General features: G+C 36.1%; 1 protein-coding gene across 21 annotated transcripts in view; it reads left to right on the top strand.

Moving 5' to 3' along the window:
• RALYL (RALY RNA binding protein like) overlaps positions 1 to 23,190 on the top strand; it is a 707,896-nt gene that overhangs the window by 485,274 nt on the left and 199,432 nt on the right. The window contains exon 1 of one of the 21 annotated variants that reach the window (XM_077876413.1): positions 15,529 to 15,687. The exons of the other annotated variants lie outside the window; for them this stretch is intronic. Coding sequence (XP_077732539.1) covers positions 15,651 to 15,687 — 37 coding nt within the window. The 5' untranslated portion in view covers positions 15,529 to 15,650. Of the gene's footprint in view, positions 1 to 15,528; positions 15,688 to 23,190 lie in introns of those variants that run through there. 21 annotated transcript variants of the gene reach the window in all.

The raw sequence follows: 23,190 nt of genomic DNA, 5'->3' as shown, positions 1-23,190 counted from the left end.
TTTAACATTTCTTTTCAGGCCAGTTTAAGAGTTATGAACTCTTCTAGCTTTTGCTTGTCTGGAAAACCTTTTATCTCTTCTTTATTCTACACAATAACTGTGCCAGGTAGAGAACTCTTAATTGCAAGTTTTTTGCTTTCAGTACTTAAATTTATCATACTACTCCCTTCTGGCTTGCAAAGTTTCTGCTGAGAAATCAACTGATAGTCCCTGGTACAGAACAAGTTGCTTTTTTCTTGCTGTTTAAGATTCTCTCTAACTTCTGACGTTTTAATTATAATGTATCTTTGTGTAAATTTGCGTTGTTTTAAGTCACTATCACTTTGCTAATATGTTACAGCAGTAATATGTGACTAATAAAGATTTTTGTACCTAGCAGTAGAGTGTAGCTGTAACACATATCTAAAAATCAGAAAGTAGTTTTGGAATTGGGTAATGGTTAAAGGCTGGAGGAATTTTGAATATGATAAAAAAAAAAGCCTGGATTACTTTTCACAGACTGTTAGTAGAGAACGGATGTTTAAGGACACAGAAGAAAGTGAGGAGCACGTAGAAAAAAAATCTACATTGCCTTAGGGAATACTTAACTCATGATAAGCAGACTGTTGGTAGAAAGGACATTAAATGTTAAGTTGAGGGATACTGGTGAGGACTCCAAAGGAAATAAGGAATATGTTATTGAAAACCTGGAAAGGAGTTATTTGTTATGTAATGGTAGAAAGCTTGCTAAGTTATGTCCTACAGTTTTGTGGAAAGCAGATGAACTGTTATGTGGTACCTGTAATGCAGTTATGTGGTGAGTGATAAATTGGGATATTTAGCTGAGGAAATTTACAAGCAATACATTGAAGTATGACCTGATTTATTCTTGCTGTTTGTAGTAAAATGTGAGGAGAAAGAGATAAATTCAGGAAATAACTGTTAACCAAAAAGGAACTAGGATTTGATAATGTGAGGAATTCTCCATCTATCCAGACTGCAAAAGATGCCAAAATAAGGAGATTTGCTGTCAGGAAAGCATGCTCCAGAGATGTTACAGAGTGTGACTGGCCAATCTATTGTTAACACTTTGAAAGGATAAAAAGGTCGGCGTGTTCAGTCACACAGAGGTGACTGAAGAGATAGGCCTGTGTCTCATGGACCCTCTCAGCCATGTTAGCGGAAGCCAGGAATAGAGAATTCTCCAAAAGAATTGTGAAGGATCTGCTTGTCTAATGGAGTGAACCACAGGGTTCTTGAGGGTGTTATACAAGCAGAAATACTGCCATCTTAACTGGAAAGGATAGAGAAAGGACAAAATAAAGACTGATGGACTCAACAAAGTTCTACAGACAGGAAATATAGTATGACAAAACTCCTCTACTATTAACTTGTACTATTCTCAAGGGAAAAACAAAACAACATAGATGACTCTGAGGGCAGAATGTAGGCCCAGAGGATAGAGCCATGGGGTCCAGAGGCCAGGGCTATGGTCCTGGAGTGAGGAACCAAGAGCCACAAGGGACTATCCCCCATCCTTGAAACATCATAGAGTTTTTTTCAGTGGGATTTCTGAGGTGATAAGATTTTGAACTTTGAGTCTTTACTAAAATGTATTGAGACTTTATTTATGAGGAATGGACATGACTCTTTGGGAGCTAGGGAGTAGACTGTGATGGAGAGAATAATGACTTTTCTAAGATATCCACGTCTTAATCCCCAGAATTTGTATGTACATGTTACTTTATATGGCAGAAGGGATTGTGCAGATATGATTAAATTAAGGATCTTAAAATGCTGGTATTATCTTGGATTTTCTGAATGGTCCAGTGGTAAGAACAAGTATCTTTGTAAGAGCCAGGCACGTCAAAGGAAGAAAAAGACGTGTCAATGGAACCAGTGGTTAGAGTGACATACTTTTAAGGTGGACAGGGCCATGAGATGAGGAAGACAAACAGCTCTGGAAGATGGAAAAGACAAATGGATTCTCCTCTGAATTCTTCAGAAATGATGTTACCAGACCCTTGCATTATTTTAAACTTCTAACTTCCTAAATTATGAGAATAAATTCATCCTATTTTAGGGATGCCTGGGTGGCTCAGCGGTTGAGCATCTGCCTTCAGCTCAGGGCATGATCCAGGGGTCATGGGTTGAAGTCCCACATCGGGCTCCCTGTAGGGAGCCTATTTGTCACTCTGCCTATGTCTCTGTCTCTGTGTGTGTGTGTGTGTGTGTGTGTGTGTGTGTGTCTTACAAATAAATAAATAAAATCTGAAAAAAAAATTGTGCAATTTTAAACCACTAAGTTTATGGTAATTTGTTAGAGCCAAAACAGAAAACTAATACATTCCTTCATTTATAAATATTTGGAGAAGAGCTAGTATATTTCAGACGCAAGTTGGCTGCTAGGAACATAGTAACAAATGAAGTAGATATAGTGGATTCTACTTTTACATGTTTGTATTCTGGCCAGAAACAGTGGAAGAGAAGTGTGATTTTTTCCACATGCTTGCTTTGATATGCATGATTCGTGGACATCTACATCCATACATTTCATAATAACAGCTAATGAATATGCCGGTCACTGTTCTAAGCACTATTTATACGTTAACTCATTTATTTCTTATAATAATCCTGGGATAGTGTTATAGATGAGGAAACCTCTATAGATGAAGAAACTGGGTATGGATATGTAAAGCAACTTGCCCAAGCTCATGCACCTGGGTGACAGAACTGAAATCCAAATAAATAAGCCAGACTGGCTCCAAATCTGGAGCCTTAAAACACTTTTTTAGCAACTCTAGAATCTGAATCTGTCATTGTGCATAGTTTGATCCATAAATATAAATTTGACGCTTGTAAGGAAAATAAGAAACAGTGGCATAGAAGTCAAGGAACAGAGTTTTCTATCAGATAAAGGGCTAGTTTCCAAGATCTATAAAGAACTTATTAAACTCAACACCAAAGAAACAAACAATCCAATCATGAAATGGGCAAAAGACATGAACAGAAATCTCACAGAGGAAGACATAGACATGGCCAACATGCATATGAGAAAATGCTCTGCATCACTTGCCATCAGGGAAATACAAATCAAAACCACAATGAGATACCACCTCACACCAGTGAGAATGGGGAAAATTAACAAGGCAGGAAACAACAAATGTTGGAGAGGATGCGGAGAAAAGGGAACCCTCTTACACTGTTGGTGGGAATGTGAACTGGTGCAGCCACTCTGGAAAGCTGTGTGGAGGTTCCTCAAAGAGTTAAAACTAGACCTGCCCTACGACCCAGCAATTGCACTGTTGGGGATTTACCCCAAAGATACAAATGCAATGAAACGCCGGGACACCTGCACCCCGATGTTTCTAGCAGCAATGGCCACGATAGCCAAACTGTGGAATGAGCCTCGGTGTCCAACGAAAGATGAATGGATAAAGAAGATGTGGTTTATGTATACAATGGAATATTACTCAGCTATTAGAAATGACAAATACCCACCATTTGCTTCAACGTGGATGGAACTGGAGGGTATTATGCTGAGTGAAGTAAGTCAGTCGGAGAAGGACAAACATTATATGTTCTCATTCATTTGGGGAATATAAATAATAGTGAAAGGGAAAATAAGGGAAGGGAGAAGAAATGTGTGGGAAATATGAGAAAGGGAGACAGAACGTAAAGACTGCTAACTCTGGGAAACGAACTAGGGGTGGTAGAAGGGGAGGAGGGCGGGGGGTGGGAGTGAATGGGTGACGGGCACTGGGTGTTATTCTGTATGTTAGTAAATTGAACACCAATAAAAAAAAAATAAAAAAAAATAAAAATAAAAAAAAAGGAACAGAGTTTTCGAGAAAAAGATAATAATTAACATTGTCAGATGTTGAGTAATGTCAAGTGGAATGACTATTAACCAGGAATGCCTTGATTTGGTGTTCTCGTTATAAAAAAATTCCTGTTACCATTTTTGGAAGTTGTATTTATTAACCATTATTTCTCAGAATGTGGCAGGCCTTTGCACTGAGCAAATTTATTAGTTTCAGCTGCTTCAGTATATTCGGACAGCTGTCACTAACCCATTGAGACCATGGGCTCCAACTCACATACATATATCTTGGCCTCATTCCTATGATGTCCTCCAGCATAGATATATTTTGCTTTGCTTCCACTGAAATTTCTCAAGATGTCTTGTCCAGTGATGTGCATGAAATTAGCTCCTTCAGATACCTACTGACATACTACACAGCTTTCTGTCATCTTTCAGTGACACTTCTGCAAAACTCAAACCAGCTTTTACAGCGTCAGGGTACCATATACATTTATCCTGTTAGATATGGACAGATATTTTTAACTAGCATTTGCATTAAACATTATTTTTAAGAACCTTTGGATTCACATAATATCTACTAGTGAATAACATTTCAAGATTAAAACCATGGTTATTTTATCTTCCTCTGCCCCCTTCCAGCTCATGCAAGTACATGCTTAATAAGTATGGAATGGAGTAATGAGGCATAGAATTCTATTAACTATTATTGTCTTACTTTGAGTAATGAACAACTGTTTGGAGTATTATTACAACTTGGTAACAAAGTTAACACAAGAATAACTTCTATCAGCATTATTTGTTGAATACCAATTGTGTACCATCATCCACTTTATACATCCACATAGTCCTGCAAGCTTCCCACCAATCTTGGTCTAGCTCTCACTAATAACCTGTGGTCACTTGGGACTCTCGTCTTTCAGCACTTCTTGCACAGCTCTCGTCCACAGAGCTTAGAGAAGAATGAATCAACTTCCTGTCAAGGGCTGTTTTTTTAATACACTGTCATAGGACCATACATCTACTTTCAGAGCACCTATTTTTGAACTTACAGAATATATTTTTTTATGTTATCACTCAGTTATTGTCTGTACCCCTCACTAAAATAAAAACTATACCAATTGTGTCTATCTTTGCTCACCATCACATTACCCACATGGCACAGTCTGAGTGCATGAAGTATATATATATTAGAGATATGAAAAAAAATGAAAGTCAATTTCATTTTAGTGAGGAATCATACATAGAATCTTAAATTTTATAATAAAAATTGGATTAATATGATTAATCTGGTGGGAACAAAGGTATTTGTGCTACTGGAAGCACATACCATAAACTCCCCCCAAAATAGTAAAACATTTTTTTTCTCATTGAATCAAGATAAAGTGGTTGCAAGCTGAAATCCCAGCTTCCTCTCTGCTATGCTACTTTCTTACAAACATTTCTTTAAGTAGTCTTAGAAGTTGGGAACCAAAGGCTTTTGAAATTGAATAATCACCTTTTCACATGCTGTATTTGTGTTCATATTTTGTGAGCCCCCTAATGACTCATTTATGTATTTACTGCACAGTCCAGGTGGGTTTTCTAAAGCTTTCCAAGACAGGGTTTAAAGATAACTTGAGATTTAGTGTTCATCAAACTAAAGGAGACAGTTTGGAAAATAAAATTTGAGACTCTTTTTTCCACTTACAGTCCTGTTTCTGTATCTAAGGCCATTTAAGTAAACATCTAAAAATGGTTTTTATAACAGTAAGAGAATCATGAATTTCATTTACATATTTACTGTTCACATACTGCTGTGCTGGGAAAGGCAAATGCAGAGTTTATTCAAATAGTTGTCTTTGAACACATATGTGAGGTCAAAGACTATCCAGGTGGTTCTGAGCTCTTTAGCAGACACAAATACACACAAAATGAGGATTGGAGCTGGATTCCTGAAATACCCGTGGGCTATGTAATGCTAAATTATACCTGAAAATTCAATCTATTCAACTCAGCAGGCTGAAGTCGCTCATCAATGTGATAATTATAACTAAATATGAACAGGAAAGAAATTAGGAGAACAGGACTGCTGTGTATACCACTTTTGTAGACAGGCTGAAATGAATTCTATTAATATATAAAGATATTTTATGCACATTTTACATTGGAAATTATTAGAAATTTTGAAGTAACTTTTGATGTTATCATCAGAAATAAATATATGCTGAACATGATTCATAAATAGAAATTCATATTTAGCCAAAAAGTCTTAAAAGTCCGTAAATAATCACACATCTTAGTATTGCTCTCTGTTCATTTTAGATACTACATTTTTAAAACACAAACCATAATAAAATCTAGACCAATTTTTTTTAAGATTGTGTGTGTGGTGTGTACACTTAACTTTATGACTTAATTTTATCTTTTTTTTAAAGATTTATTTATTTATTTAAGACAGAGCACACAAGTGAGGTGGAGGGAGGAGAGGCAAGGAAGGAGAAGGGTCAGAGGCTGAGGGAGAAGCAGACTCCCTGCTGAGCAGGGAGCCTGATGCAGGGCTGGATCTCAAGACCCTGAAATCATGACCCAAGGTAAAGGCAGATGCTTAACTCACTGAGCCACCCAGGTGCCCCTAATCTTACCTATTTTTTATTTGAAATTTCCCCCAGGTCATTCTAACCCACTTGATTCATTTCCTTGAAGAACATTCTCCAAATCCATACTGGATCTTAAGTTAATATGCATATATCATATGCATTTATTAGGCTTCTGTGTTGCCTTTACATTAGTATCTTTAGAATCCTTGTTCATGCATCTCTAGAATCTTTTATTTGGAGTCCTAGAATGGGTATCACAATGCATACCATATTGAAATCCTATGTGTCAAATTTATTCTCCCATTATTTCACACAATAAAAGCAGGTATATCTTCCAAAAGAATAGCAGTAGGTCCAGCAATTCAAATTGAAGTAAAATTCTAGATAATGTGCTCTGTTTTCTACTTTTTCTGAATTTGATTTCATCGTCTGACATTTATTCATTTAAGATGAGTAATACTAGTATCATAATACTATCATGAATTGGGCACGGCTTTTGCAATTCACAAACGTAGATGCAGATTTCAGCTCTATTTCTCACGAGCTTTATGAACTGAACCTCACTTGAACCTCAGTTTTCCTATCTACAAAATGAGATAACAATTCCTTTCTCACATAACTGTTTCAAGATTAAATAAGACAACGTAAGTGAAATCCTTGGCACTAAACACATAATAATTGTTGATGTGTTTTCATTTGGCTCTGTAATTAATCAATGAACTATTTTCATTTAAAAGATCTAATATGTATTTATATTGCTTGCACTATGAAACGAATTTTGGTTAACTGTAGAGGTGATGATGTGAAATTAAAATATGTGGTCCTAACCACAATGTTGTAGATACTCTTTAAAGCAAGGCAACGTACAATAAAATGCTAAATCCTGCGATTCAGCATAATGTACTTTTTTTTAGCATAATGTACTTATCCTCTGCCTCATACTAATAAAAATTTAAGGTGACTTACCCCCTACTTATGCTTCACTACCGCATATATCCAATAGACTATAATTTTATATAGATAAAAGAAAGCAGAAGAAAAAATAGAAAGAGAAAACCAAATGTTTTAGTTCAGAGGCAAGTTTGATGGAAGAAGTTGATGGAGACAAAAACCAACCAGAAAAAAAGAAAAAGGCAATATGCTGGGTAATCAGCAATTTGTGCAAAAGCACTTATAGCACTTTATTTCTCCATGGACATTTCTACATTTTGCATTCATCTGCCTCACATCACCACCATTACCCTGCATTTTCTCTGCTCCTTTAAGGATCTTCCCCAACTACAGTCTGGCCACTGAAGGTTCATCCTCCAAGCACTGTAGACACTAGCTCTCCAACTCACAATTCTGTGGTTTTTAATCGGCAGATAGATGGGTAAATAGGTGGTGAGAGATAGGTAGATACATAGGTATATAAATAAAGAAAAGGAGAGATATATATTTCTAATTTTGTTAATTCTATTATAGTGAAATTCCACACATAATTTTCATGTACATAATAACTATTGTGATTTTAAGGATGCTTTAATGTCTCACCACGATTCTTTGTCAACTCAGTAGTATCCTTCCATCTCTGGACACAGTGGAGATGCTAGGTCTGAGACAAAGTTGAGGAAGTCTTTTTCATAAATAAAACACCCCTAGGGAACATGGTTCAGCAGTTCCCCCACATCATGCCCACATCCAATAAACTCTATTATTGTGTTCACTTGTCTGTGAGGTAATTTGTTACGGATATACTACTCTTTATGTGGCTGTAACCCTAAGAGACTTGGTACATTTTAGGTCTAGGATTGCTACATTTTTAGTGTGTAACAGTCAACATTTTCTAAGATATGTTGAAGTGAAATAGACTATGTACACAGGCACATATACCTTACTTCATATTTCTAGTTATAATCTGTAGAAAACTCAAAACTAATCTAATTGTATGTTATAGCCTTTTTAAAAAAAAAAAGTCATTTAGGAGCCATTAAATATTTGGGCCCATTCAAAGGATGTGATTAAAAAGATAGAATGCCATTATCCTTGACATCATGCAAATAGATTTATCCAAATATGAATGGGAAAATAAGACCACTAAGAAGATAAAACTAAGTATGAAAAATCAAATTTAGGCTAAGGCAAAAGAACAATGAAACTAAGAGAAGGTAGAATGGGAACCATACAAAGAAAGGGAATTAAGCAAAAGCAAGGATGCTCAACAACAATGACCAGTAAGGAGATTCAGTGAAAATAAAATCAATTGTTGTATGAGTGATAAAGGAGAAACATTTAAAGTTGAATACTTTAAAGTATTAAATATTTCTTTTAGAATTCAATGATTTTAAAGACTTCTTTGATATTAGAGCATTAGGAACTGGAGAAAGTCCAAATAAATGAATAAAGACTTAATAATAAAATCCAATTCTTGTTTACAAAAAATCTTAGAAAAGTCTTTTCCAGATACATAAAAATATTTAGTGAACCAAACTGAGGAATATACAGTTGACTTGTTTGTGAAGTACAAATAGTCAAGTATAAAGCAGCATCATTCTGGAAATTTTCTCACTCATATGAACCAATATTACAAGTGAAAACTTGGACGGAATATTAGGAAATTTTATATTTTCTCTGATTATAAAAGAACAATGATTAAATCTGATGGTAAAATGAGGTGCTAGGTAAAATGACAAGATTTTTTAATATGTCAGCCACTCAATATTTTAATTAATAACTCTTGTTTTAGATTATCCACTAATGAGAAGGTACTTGACTCTGGGCAAACAGGTATGGATCCAGTTCCAGGACATTAGGCAAGACAGTAAATCACTTACCTTAGACATGCACAGAAAATACAGATGCATTTTCTTAAATTGCCAAAAAGATGGATCAGTGATTGTGCTGGGGTTGAAAATATTTGGGTGATATCCCTGAAATATCTGAGCAAAGGTCTTTTGTCAAGAATTTACAGGGACTGCACCAACAAGGAGATGTTTTAGTAAAGAAGGCAGTGCTCAGAGCTAAGCTGAGAAAAGGAGGAGTTCCCTCAGGGGCAGCTGATGTGCTAATGAGGGAAAGGTAGAGAAGGTCCACATCTGAACTTTGTGCCGCAGAGTGACAAGAATGACAGAAGAGAAAGGTCAACTACAGGTAACTTTCTGTGCGAACCTGAGAAAAACTGACCAAAGGGAAGTTGAGCTATCACTCAGATCAATTAAAGAAATAATTTTGGACTCGGGTGTTCAGAGGGAAAAAGCTCTAGGCTACCTCTGGGGAGTCCTGGATGGAAGCCCCTGCTGTGAGTACCTGGTTCAAGTAGCCCCAGGACCTGCCCCTTCAGTTTTCCATCCAGCAAACTTGTAAAAGCTCACTGTGGTAGACCAGACATCTGTAAATGGGGAATTTTGGCAACTTCACACCTTACACCTTTTCAGTTTTAACATTTTTATTGTTCTAGCAAGTCTCTGAAATGTAAGCATCATGCAGTTCAAGTTAAATAGTGCTACATAGTCCACCTACTAAGTCTTGATAAAATTATTTGAAGTTCTGTCAAAATTAACACATATTGTTAATTTTTATGTATTTTTTCTTCCAAGTTCTTATTTAAATTCTAGTTAGTTAATATACAGTGTAACATTAGTTTTGGGTGTAGGACTTAGTGACTCATGACTTACGTACATACTGTAATTTTTAAACTAGTAAGGATGTCAGAACTCTGGATGGACTAATCATTTGATACTCTGGGTAGTCTTTAAATGTTCTTGCAGTGTTCTATGTGGAAGAAAGGATGATAAGGGCTGGGGCAGCGGGAGGAGAGGTGGGTCATGTGATGTCTGAGAAGGGGAAGTCACGCCTCCTGCAGAATCGAGCTGACCTCTGCCATCCCAAGGAGTCCATGGTGCTTCTCACCGTGAGCGTCCCCACCAGCAGCCTGTGGTTAACCGCACTCATCCCTCTTGGAAGTTAGTTGAGCACAACTAGCTGTTATGGAAATATCCCTCTGTGGGTCTTCATCCCTTGTGGCCTAAACAGCTACCAGAAAGCATCGCTTCAACCTTACATGGCACTGGCTCAAGAGAAATATCAACCAGTTCAAAGCAGGGCATTGCCTCTTGTTCTCTGTGAGGTTTCAGTCAGAACACTTAATCTCTCAGCCTTATCTTACTGCAACATTAAAAAAAGGGCAAAAAAAAACCAAAATAATAATAAGAGGAGGAAGAATCCATCATGGGATTGTTTTTAGTATTCAGTGAGTGATACTGTAAAACTCTTTTTTTTGTTTGTTTGTTTGTGGCTTTCATTTTGAGCCACTTTAAATTTTATTTTGTTTAAATGTGTTTTCCATTAACATTCACATACAAATTCCTTCAGGCAAAAGTTTTAACATAGAACTTTCTTCTTGGAGATCTTGCCAACTGTTACTTACAATAGTTTTTAAGCAATGAATACTTCAGAACAATCCCAAGCCGATACTTAATTGGTTACAATTGTAAGATGCAGAGCTTTTTTTAAAAAGTTTTCTGGTCCCCCAAAATTCAGTAGGGCCAAATGCATTAACTGGAAATAGCATTTGTTAAAAAAAAAAAAAAAGTCTTAAAAGAAGATAATGAATAAAATAACTATTTAGGCTCTTGTACACAATCTTTCTAAATTTTCACCCTGTAAGAAATGATTACAATGTCCTTCAGGCTTGCTATATGCCCTACAGAATTAAACAAAACAAGAAATTTAACATTTCAACAAGCTAGTAACTATTTACTGTAAGCATATAGTGAAATTCTGGAAGACAGACTACCATACTTTAAGAAAACACTATTAACAGGTAAGCTTGTGTTGAAGGCAGTTTATAAATGAAACATTACAAATCTTATGTTTATGCATACAACTTATAAAATAGAAAAAAAGCTATTTTTCCAATAGTATAGCATCACACTAACACTATATAGTTAAGATCGAAAGCTTCTGTACATGTCCACTACACCTCCACAGCAGCATACGCCTCAGACATTTTCCTTTGTTATCCAACATATGCCAACCATGGTTTCACGGATTTGTACCAGTTTAGGCAGGCTAAAATAATCACTCTGCCATATTTATTTAACTATGAGACAAAGTTAACCAATTTCAGGGAACAAAAGGTTTCATAATCAGTAAACATATTAAACTTCCACAAAGGTTGGAAAATGCTTCTAAGGACATGATATAATCCTAACAGGAGGATGAATTATGCCCCTAGATAGAGTGTATGTGGGAATAGTTAGGAGCCTGGAGAAATAAAGACATATGGGACCTAAATGATCATCAAATCAGTAATAGCTACTAGAAACTCAAATTTTAGTGCAACATCATCCAGTTTAACACTTGACTACTCAAAACTGTTCTGCTGTTAGTGTGAATTAATATTGAAATAGAGAGCAGTCTGAATCACATGGAATTTTGAAAAATTAGAATGATTGTGTATCTAACCTTAGTTTTGTAAAACTCTTAGAGAACTACCTAGCACCTAATGCACACTCCCTGGATGAATGTTAGTTCTCCTTAAGCCGCAGTGTTCGTTCTCTGTGATGAGTTCCAGCAAACATCAATTTTTTTTTGATTTCAGTTCATTATTAGGGAAATTATAATGATACTTTTACATAAGTCTTCTCCAGCAGCTACCCAGTGCATTGTCCCTTCATTCAGTCCTAAAGTCAAATTGGTCTATTTTTCAATAAAGCAATCTCAACACAACTACCGAAGTCACATAGTGTCCCTGAATATTATTACCTGCACCTGCCCTCATTTGGGAAAAGCTTACTCATTTTTAAAAGGAAGGCAGGGATAGCTAAGTAATGGAATTGCAAAGATTATGTGATGTGATGTGTACTTAGCAGAGTGCTTGTACTTCCTTTATTTCCCATTGTACACGCACACACACACACACACACACAATACTACACTCTTTCTCTCTTTCTTTCTTCCTCCTTCCCTTCCTTCCATCCTTCCTTGTTTCTTTCTCTCTGCTTCCTTCCTTCCTTTCATTTTCTTTCTCTCTTCCTCACTTTCCCTCTTTCTCTTTCATTCCTTCTCATTTTTCTTTTATGTTATAAGTCATCGTCTCTTACTTTGCCAAATACTTTAATTTTTTAAATGGTTCCTTCCATGAAAAAGGGAAAGGCATTGACATAATCATCTGATTTTAGATTTAGATTTAGTCATCCTTCTCATTTATCAGCATTCATTAAATTTGTTTTTAAAGTATGTATTTTAAGTAAAGAGTCCACTAGGGGCACCTGGGTGGCTCAGCCGAGTAAGCATCTGTCTTTGACTCAGTCATGATCCTAGGATCCTGGAATCAAGCTCCAGTTGTTGGACTGCTTGGCAGAAAGTCTGTTTTTTCATCCTCTACCCCAGCTCGTGCTCTCATTCTCTCGAATATAAATAAATAAAATCTTAAACAAAAAAGATTGAGTCCATTAAAGGAAATCATGTTGTAAGGAGTAGAGAGAGATTGTATAAGGCAAGTAATACTTCTTTTGGCCTCTGATATTATAGGCATAAAGCTGATTTTAAAACAACTGTACTCTGTCTGAATTCTTAAAGGGAGGGGGAGGGTAACGAATGAGATACCCGGACCTGTGTGCTCTCTTCAGCTACTCTTTCTGTCCTGTATGTCTGCATTCTTCCTCCCTACTGAAAATTTCCCAGCTAAGACCTTCCCCTCTCCCTCAGCTACTTTTTCTACCACCCTCTCATCTTCCTACCTGTACTGCAACATGGTGCTCATGAAGTTGGTCTTCATCCATCAGGTATAGTTGAGGTCCCCAATTTTGATGGTTTAAAACACCAAGCACAGATGTGAGGTCCAAGAGTGGATGCCTCTGTATTCCCTGAGATAAGAAAAGTAATGTATGAAAGAGTTGATAACATGAAAATCCCTGTGTGGAAACTAAGAAAGTCAATCCTGGTATAAGGTTGGGAAGGCAACAGTGTACAAACATTGAGGAGTACAAGTCAGGATACTTGTTTTACTGTGAGATGGGTGAGGCTGGGTGAAGGGTTGTAGTATATGTGAAACCAATTTAAATTGTTACATGGCCTCTTCAAAAATTGTTCAGATTGATATTAATTGCAGATACTACAGCACTAACCATGTGAAAAGAGAAAAACTACACATGTGATGGAACCATATAAGTAATATTAAAATCAGTACCATTTATATCATTATATCATTAGGCTATTTCTGCCTCATAATCACCAATGACATATTTATTGGTATCATAGGTATGTATAATGTATGTCAGACAAACGGTTTTAACTTTGTTTAGTTGTAATAGACTTTATAGTTTGTTGGTCTTCTGGAGTGAGTAACTTTTATAAAGGAGAGCTTACTTAGTAGTTGTGTCTTTGTTTCAGTAAATTTGAAAGTTATCTTCACACCTATAAGTATATACAATTCCACTCCAAACAGTGAACTCATCCAAATTAACTTTGGGGCCAAAAGATAGACATGAAATGACAAGTATTTGCATCAAGTAAGAAAGTAACTACAGTCCATAAACATAAATTTGACTATTGTCCAGATTTATTGAAAAATAAATTATAGCTGTTATTGTCTTTATAATTTAAATTACTTTATAAAAAAGGCTTTTATTCAGTATACATTTACCAAGAGCTTACTTTATACCAGGCACTGATAGGCCCTCTAGACATGTATCGCCAAAAAACGATAGCCTGTCATCTGAAAGCTAATGCTGTAGTAGGCAGAGACAGAAAAACAAGTAAATACGTAAGTGCTATGGAGAAAAATTAATCAGGTTAAAGGTTGTGGAATATAAGGTGTATTATATGTCATTAAGCGAAGGCCTACTTATTTTATTTATTGAAAGATTTTAATCTCAGTATTAGAGAAAACACAAGGAAATCCTTCCAGTGTTTCATAATTGACTATGTCTTATAGTAAGATATAACCATTTTGCTAAACACTACAGTTTGGTACTCAAAAGTAAAAGAAACTAGAAAGGAATACTGCTAAAAACCTGCTGAAACGTTATTCTTGAAATCTATGATCATGAAATGTAGTAATTACTAAAATATAAAATATTCTTGACAGTGAAATAGGCCTTCTATTAAGAAGAATATCTCCTACTATCAATAAGTAGACTGAGTTTGTTAACACCACAAAAAAAAAAAAAAAAAAGAATTTGGGCAATTGAAAACGTCTTCTGCGTTTCACTGGAAGATGGAAGCTTAATGTATAATCAGGAAGTCTTATTACATAGAAGTTATTCGCTGGTGTAGAAATCCTTTGGTATTTTAAATAAAACTGCATTTCAGACACCCTAATTACCACATGAAGGAGATCTGAAATCATACACAATTTTGGAGCATTTGGTGGAAAGGTAGTGCTCCTGAGCTTCTGCTGGGTGCCGCGCGTTGCTCTCAGAGCGGAGAGCACAGGTATATGAAGACAAAGCTTCCATGCTGTCCAGTTGACAGTGTGAAATGTGTTCAGATAAGGTTATGTCCACAATATTGTGAAAATAGAGGTCTGAGGACAAAAGTGAAGCAACAGGGGTGAAGGTGGGCAAAAGATTCAGGAGAGGCTTCTTTCAGGAGGGGACAGAGCGCCTAACACATAGTAGGCACCTACTGACTCTGAGACCCTATCGCACACCTTTTCTCTTCCAGGCCTGGGGAGATAATGTGAAAATGTTGTAATTCCTGCATTGCCTGAGAAGCAGTCTGTTTGGAGAAATAGACAAAACTAAAAGTGATAATTGCTTTAATAATTGAACATACAAAGTGCATTGGGAGCTCAGAGAAAGAAAGAATTGCGCAGAATTTCGAAAACAAAATGCAAATCTAAGCATTCTAGGGTGGCTAACAGACATATGCACCCAAAGGATAGTTTCTAATTTCTATAAATATCGAACAAGGGTTTTTGTATTTCATATTTGTGTTTTCAGTTTTACTGTTCTTGCTAAATACATGAATCTGTTCTTAATACAACATTGCTTCAAGCACAGCACTTTAATAGTGCAGATTTTATTCGAGAACTTAACTGACATCAGTTGGGGGGAGGTGAAGGGAACACAATTTTCTCTAGAAGATTTGCATTAGAGAGAGTAGTTACAGGCTGTAGCGTCTCCCCTGTAATTTTATGAGAATGGTATTACCCTGGCTTTCACTGTGTGATTGCTGGTTACCTTCTGTCAGTGAGCAAGTCTTACTGCAAAGCACAAGCACAACCCGTCTCTTTGTCTCCGTGGTCAAAGCAATTACTTCTTAGAAAGTCGGATTTTTTCAGAATGACCATGTACAGGAGCAAACGCAGACATCAGAGATGTAAGTAAATTCTGACCCAACTTTTTCTTATGACTGTGGTGGGAGAAACATACTTGATTCCTTAAAAGACTAATCATGACTTTTCCAGATCTCTCCTGGTAGTAGGAAAAATATTGTAGCTCTTTTCTCTCTAACCTTTATCTTTACCCCCCTTACATGCTTGGAAAATGTTGGGGGGGAGAGGGGATAATTCACTTGTTACTATGGAAACCTTTGGAAAGGTTTACAAAATCAACAGAGAAACAGATCAAATGCATTTCAGTCTAGCTCAGCAGCCTTCATTCAGGCATGATCACTGGATAGTTCTCTCTCTTTCTCTCTCTTTTCTTTTTCTTTCCAGAAGTGATAGATTTTCTTTCCTGGAAGTCTACTGAAGGGTTTCGGAAGCTAGCCTAAAACTTCTATTTATTTATCCAATATCAATTATAACTCTCAGGAGAAATAAAACAGTTCAGAATAGAGGGGAGAGAGTTCATTGTGAATGACCAGCTGAATAGGTAACAGGATATTCATTGCCAAACTTCTTGGTCCGGAGCATATTTGTAACATAATTCACTACAGGCACCATTTTAAAGGGTTAAAAGGAGTCATTTGTAATCTACCCTAAAGGAATTGATTCCAACTGAAAAGGAGCAGCACAGTTACCCTGGCCTAAAGTCCAGAACAAAGATGATTATGGAACTGAAAGCCATTAGCTTTAGCTAAAAATCCAAGTCTTATGATAAAACTGTGTTTGGTGGTAAAGCAATATGCCTGCCATGAAAAGCTTTCCAATCACTTCTCTTTCTAGTAAGCCCAATTCGTTACCACTTTATCTTCCCTATTGTCTAAAGTAAAGTAAATATTACCTTAGTCAGTCCAGTGCGTCCTATCACTGACTCTGTTTACCATCTTAGGTGACTACAAGTTGTTCTATAGTCGAAGTCTATACTTTTTCATTATTCCTATGATATCTTTAGATAATATTAAATGTTTTCATATTACAGAAGAGCTGTTGGCAACAATGACTCTATCAAAAGACCAAAATATGATAGAAATGAAATATTTTTTGAGTGTGATAATATTTTTGGCCAATTTCCACCAGAGACCCGAACACTAACATTTTTCTTGTTCAAAGAAGTTTTATGCACCAGAGAAAGCTCTGAGGGCCAGGACTGCCAGTTTGATTTTGTATGCCTGATTGCCTTTTGATGCCTCTCCTTCTAGTGATTGAGAAACAACATATGATAACTGCTGCTTGTTTCTTATAAAAATAATTGGTACAAAGTCTACAAATATACGGCTGATTAATTTCCTTGTGATTTCCTCCCACAAGAATGAATCTAAATTATGCATGTACTTGAAAACCGTCTTATACCTTTACTCCTGTATCTTTTATACACCCCCTCATTTTTTCCCATGTAGGTAATCATCACCTTAATGCACATGGCAAATAAAAGATTATAGAAAAATTGTACTGAGTCTCTCCCCTAAAATGTGCTTGCTGAAGTCTGCGATTAAGCAGCAGGAAGAAATTGTGAATTACATGAGACAAGTCAGAAGATGTATAATTATACAGGGATGAACACAGTAGGGTGTACTAAATGGTTTAGTTTAAAAAAAAAAACTAATGTGTTACTTATGTTTAATTGTATCAGCTATATTATATCGTGTTAACTGTTTCTGTATTCTAATCCTATAAAATATTGGAGAGCAAGAATATGATAAAATTAAAGTATACAGAGAGGTTAGCAATAAAGGCAAATAGAATCCTTAAATGAATTTCTATCTTACACTAATAATATTTGCAAAAGTGGAAGGTAATGCAATTGTTTGCTATCCAATGGGTATATAAAAATATCTGAATTATCTCATCAGTAAAAACCAGTGCATTTCCATTTTCAATCATATCTTTTATGTGTGTGTTTTTGATCATGTAAAAGGCATAAACTAGCCTAGAGGCAATTGTAATCCAATTAAGACAATAATTGCACACTTAACAAAACCTCAGTGTTAGAAAGAAGGAAAGCGCTCCTATGATTTTCTTTAAAATCGAAAAAGTACATAAATAAACTTCCTAATTTCCTCATTCCCTAAAGCCTTACTATAATATCCTTTAGTAAAAATAATGCAACTTTGTTTTAGAGGACCTGGTGAGAGGAATAGGAAAGGTGTATGTGGCTATGCTAGGAAATCGAAGAGAGGGGGTGGGAGAGCCAAAATACTTCTAAAAAAAAAATAAAACCAACATTTTAAAGTATAAATTACACTAAGCCTTCGAAAATTCATGTGGGATGTCTAAATCCATTTCTCACTCATGTCTAGATTGATTATTTATAATTCCCTACAGAGGTGAAGGAAAGGGAGGGAAGAGTGCCCTTTCCCTTCTTCTGGTGGAGCACTAGCTGTGGAAAATGAAACAGCTTCGGTGTGCGGTCAGACAGCAGATCTCACCTGTGCACAGCTGCATAATGACTTTCAATTAGATACAGAATTTGTTGAGTGGTATTAAGAAATGTTTGCATATGTCGGACATTGATTTTGCCGGAGCCAAACAGATACTTTAAGGAACTCAAATATATGTAAACCTGTTTTGACAAATTGGGTGGAGGCAGGAATGATCATTAGTACAAATAACTTTGTTCTTTAGTGTTTAACGTTGCATTTTTTCATACGTACCGTATCATGCTCTTTATTAAAGCATGAAGTTTGTGTTTAAATTTTCAAAATGTCATATTATGTATAAAAACAATGTATACCTGTAACCTCCCTTGCCAAAAGTCCAGATGACCTTGAGCAAACATTTTTTGGTTTTTAAAAGAGACATTGAGATACATTCTTAAAAATGAATATGCTTTGGAAACACAGACCTAGAGAAAAGCTAGAGTACGATCCACATGCTGTTAGATGCAGAATTTTGAAAATACCATAATCCTCATACCACAGCAAAGAGAACAGTGTACATCTAATTTTAGGTGTGTAGCATGTCATTTTATTTTTCCAAATAAGAACAGATGTTCACTTTTTATTATCAAACATATGTTTGGATGCTTATCCATTTTATCTATCCCATTATGGAAGTGCTTGATGAGATCACTTCAGGGACCTGAACACTAGCCATAGTCCTCTACCTGTAATCTTGACCAACGTCTATTATCTCTGTGGGTTGCAGTTTCTTTTTCTATGACTTTAGCAGACTGTGCAGAGATTTTTTTCTAAGGTGTCTTCAATCTCTAACCCCCAGAGTTTCCACAACATAGACCTCATCATGTAATTCTTCTACTCAAAGAAATTTTATGGGTTCTCATTGCCTCGACTGTGGCTCTGGGCTCAGGTGCTTCAGATCCATGTGACCATGGATTTACTGCAAGAGACTCTACAATTCAAATGAATATCAATCATTGCCTAATAATAATGGTGAAAAGAAGTATGTACATATATACACCCCTGTGTGTATCACCCGTGTATGTATATACATACATATATACACTTACATTATTTTTCGGTTCTAAAATGATATGCTTAATAAAAGATGGTACTAAATTTGTAATATTTTTAATAGCATATATTTTATATGTTTTTAGGCCAGTTATAGCACATAGGGATTTTATGTTTCAATGTTTTACAAAAGTGTTCTCATATTTCCAAATGTTGGGAATCACTAAACTAAAAATGAAATACAATCATGACCTTATAAATACATATTTACATCACTGCATACATCTTTCTTGAAACCACTGTGTTCTAGCCTTTATCAGGCTACTGGCTTATCCCAAAAATTCATTATAGATTCTCTTATTTCTGCCTTTGCCCATACGTCTTCCTGTTGATGGGTGGTCCTCACCTGCATCTTCATGTGTAGAAATCATCCATAGTCAAGGTTTCACTCAAATGTCAGATCCCTTATAAAGGGCTCTCCCGTTTCCACATCAAATTTATCCTTTTCTTCTCACTTTTCAGATGCTATTTTATAATTTCATTTACACTTCTTATGTTTTATCTAAGGTTTCATCAGGTAAGGTACCTTTAATTCTTGTTTGAAGCATTCTCAGAGTATAATGCAATGCTTTGGCCATAACAGTCCATAACTGTCTAGTGAAATTTCTTCATTTAAACAAATATTTATAGGGGCACCTGGGTGGCTCAGTGGTTCAGCATCTGTCTTTGGCTCAGGTTATGATTTCAGGATCCTGAGATCAAGTCCCGCATCAGGCTCCCTGTGGGGAGCCTACTTCTCCCTCTGCCTGTGCCTCTGCCTCTCCTTCTCTGTCTCTCTCATGAATAAATAAATAAAATCTTTCAAAAAAATTTAAATAAAGAAATATTTATTGATCATCTATTATATTACTTTCTAGACACTGCTCTAGTTCTATGGCTATAGCAATGAATGAAACAAAATTCTAAACAAATATGACACACAAATAGATACATAATATGCCAGGTGATGCTAAGTACTATGGAAAAAAATAATGCATGCAAGAGGGAAAGGAAGTTTTGAAAGGTAGGATGGGGAATTGCTGTTTTCTGTATGGTAGTCCAGAAAAGCCACTTTGGTTAAGGTGACATTTACTCAGACACTTGAAGGAAAAAGAGGGAGCAAACTCTGCTCCTTACTGGATATTCCAGACAGAAACAGCATGTGGAAAGTCTCTAGGATAGGAGGGATATTGGAGGACCACAAAGGAGGTAATAGAGAGTTCATGAAAAGATAAGAGGTCAAAAAAGCACTGAGGCATTGAATGGGTGGAGTAAGACATTAAATTAAATTAAACAATATACTTCATTTGTAACTGAATTAATATATTATATTTATTAACTTTTCAGAAATAATACCCATACTTTTGAGTGACTTTTTATTTTCAGATTTATTTAAGAGAGAAAGGATATATGCATGTACATACATGAGTGAGTGGGAGGGGCAGAGGGAAAGAGAGAGGGAGAGAATCTCAAGCAGACTCCTTGCTGAGCATGGAACCCAAAGTAGGGCTTGATCTCATGACACTGAGATCATAACCTGAACTGAAAACAAGAGTCAGCCGCCACCCAGGTGCTCCATTCTAAGAGACTCTTGCATTATTTTTATTAAAATGAAAATTATAAAAATGATGTTCTCAAAAGCATTACACTTCATACTAGGTGAGGCATCCAGTCATAATTGAAAGAGAATCAAATTGTGATTTGATTCATCATGCGTATGAATTGACATCGTCCAGATGTCAGAAATATTATTTGAAGAATATTTTCTGATTAATCTTCTTGTAAATATCCTTGTATCCTTGACATATTATTTCTATCGTTAAAAAGCAAACCAAGAGGGGATCCCTGGGTGGCTCAGCAGTTTAGCGCGCCTGCCTTTGGCCCAGGGCATTATCCTGGAGTCCCTGGATCAAGTCCCACGTCGGGCTCCCAGCATGGAGCCTGCTTCTCCCTCCTCCCGTGTCTCTGCCTCTCTCTCTCTCTCTCTATCATAAATAAATAAATATTTTTTAAAAATCAAACCATGAGAAAAAAATAATGTGTAGTTTAATAACATTGTACGGCTCCTTTTTTTAAAAGATTTTATTTTTTTAAGTAATCTCTACACCCAACATGGGACTCAGACTCACAATCTGGAGATCAAGCATTGCATGCTTTACTGACTGACCCAGCCAGGTGCCCTGAGAATGGTAAAGCGTCTAAGCATTCTGAGGAAGAAATGACTGCTGCCAGGCTTAACTGATGTAGAATTGGTGTTTTAGTGGTCAAGATGGATAACAAGTTTAATGTTGTATGATTGTTGGAACATGAGTTGTCTTAGCTCTTCCATACATCTTTATTATTACATTCTATCGGATATCAAAGATAAAATGGATTCTTATTTAAAACAAATATTGATACCACATATAATTGCAAAAAAAGAAATTAATCTTAATTCACAGATTATTTTATAACTCAACTGTTGACATTATTTATTATAGAACTGTTTGAAGATTCATATGGTCTCAGTTTAAAAAACAATTTTTAAGCTTACACCAAAAAAATGACTTGATCTTGATAAGTAATGCTCTCTGGAGGACACCATTACATTCAATCTTTGATTTCTCTATTATTGATGCTTGTTGGGAATTCTGTTCAGATGTCTGAAGTTTGTCCAGTCTTTTTTCCCTTAAGTTTCTAATATGAATTCTATAATTGTATGGATTGAGAGCTTGTAACTTTATACATTCCTCCATGGAATCACATCTGCATGGATAGAATCAGGGTTCTCTGCTTGCGCATGCCCAATGGGATGGTAGTTACCAGTTGGAGAGTAGAGATGCACAAAAGCTGATTAATAACACCCCTGATACAGATTGACCTTATGTAAAGATACGTAATTAGTCTGCCTCATGACCTTAATGATTTGCTTTGCTTTTACAAGCTGTAGCCTGTGACTGGTTCCACCTGGAGAAATATTTATTTATATTCTTTCTTTCTCCCTCTCTCTCCCTTCCTTCATTATTTCTTCTCCTTCTTCTTTTCCTTCCCCTTCTTCTTCTTCTCCTTCCCCTTCTTCTTCTTCTTCTTCTTCGTCTTCGTCTCCGTCTCCTTCTTCTTCTTCTTCTTCTTCTTCTTCTTCTTCTTCTTCTTCTTCTTCTTCTCTCTCTCTCTCTCTCTCATTCTATTCCATGTATTTTCTATTTCACAATGCTCCACAAAGTCAGAGGTCACTTTTGTAGAGGGTGAACATTTATACATTTTCTTTTAATATATTTACTTTCAGAAAACAAAGTGGCTATCCTACATCATCTGTTCTTTTAGTGTCTATCTTCTGAGGATCTGTGCTGCATTTATATCTAGACCTACATAAAAGCCACAACATTGACTCTACCCCCAGTTGTTCACGTAAATGTTCTCTACTGAATGGCATTCATCTATCAAAGAATGTTACAGTTAAAAATAATGTTGATTTGTATCTATTGAGAGCAAATGATGCATGTGAATAAAGTAGGCTTTCAGCAAAATAAGATTGGTGCTAAAGTAGATATTAATATATCTTTTTAAAACACTATCATGAATGTAGGGATTTTCACATGATTATAAGAAAAGATGACCATTCAAAAGCATTGATGGGAAGTGGGGTAATACAGGAAGTAGTCTTTATATAGTCTAACGTGTCCTACCTTTGGAAATTTAGAAAGCAACTTTCTTAAAACCATGATCTGATGTAATTATGCTTTTTGGACAGTTTATCTGTTTGGTTGAGCCACATTAAACTGTCATTTTTGTAAGTCAAATAATGCAGTTTCATATTATTAAATATAAACACCAGCTGTCACAGAAGGTGGCAAAAAAAAAAAAAGAAGGGGATAGGTAAATGAAAAATTATAGCGCCAGCACAGGTTGGCATTAAAAATTAAAGGCATGGGGATCCCAGGGTGGCTCAGCAGTTTAGCACCTGCCTTTGGCCCAGGGCATGATCCTGGAGTCCCAGAATCGAGTCCCACGTCAGGCTCCCTGCATGGAGCCTGCTTCTCCATCTGCCTGTGTCTCTGCCTGCCTCTC

The sequence above is a fragment of the Canis aureus genome, chromosome 28 (assembly GCF_053574225.1).
Source record: "Canis aureus isolate CA01 chromosome 28, VMU_Caureus_v.1.0, whole genome shotgun sequence".
NCBI classification, from domain to species: domain Eukaryota; kingdom Metazoa; phylum Chordata; class Mammalia; order Carnivora; family Canidae; genus Canis; species Canis aureus.
This window is presented reverse-complemented; position numbering and strand designations above follow the sequence as displayed.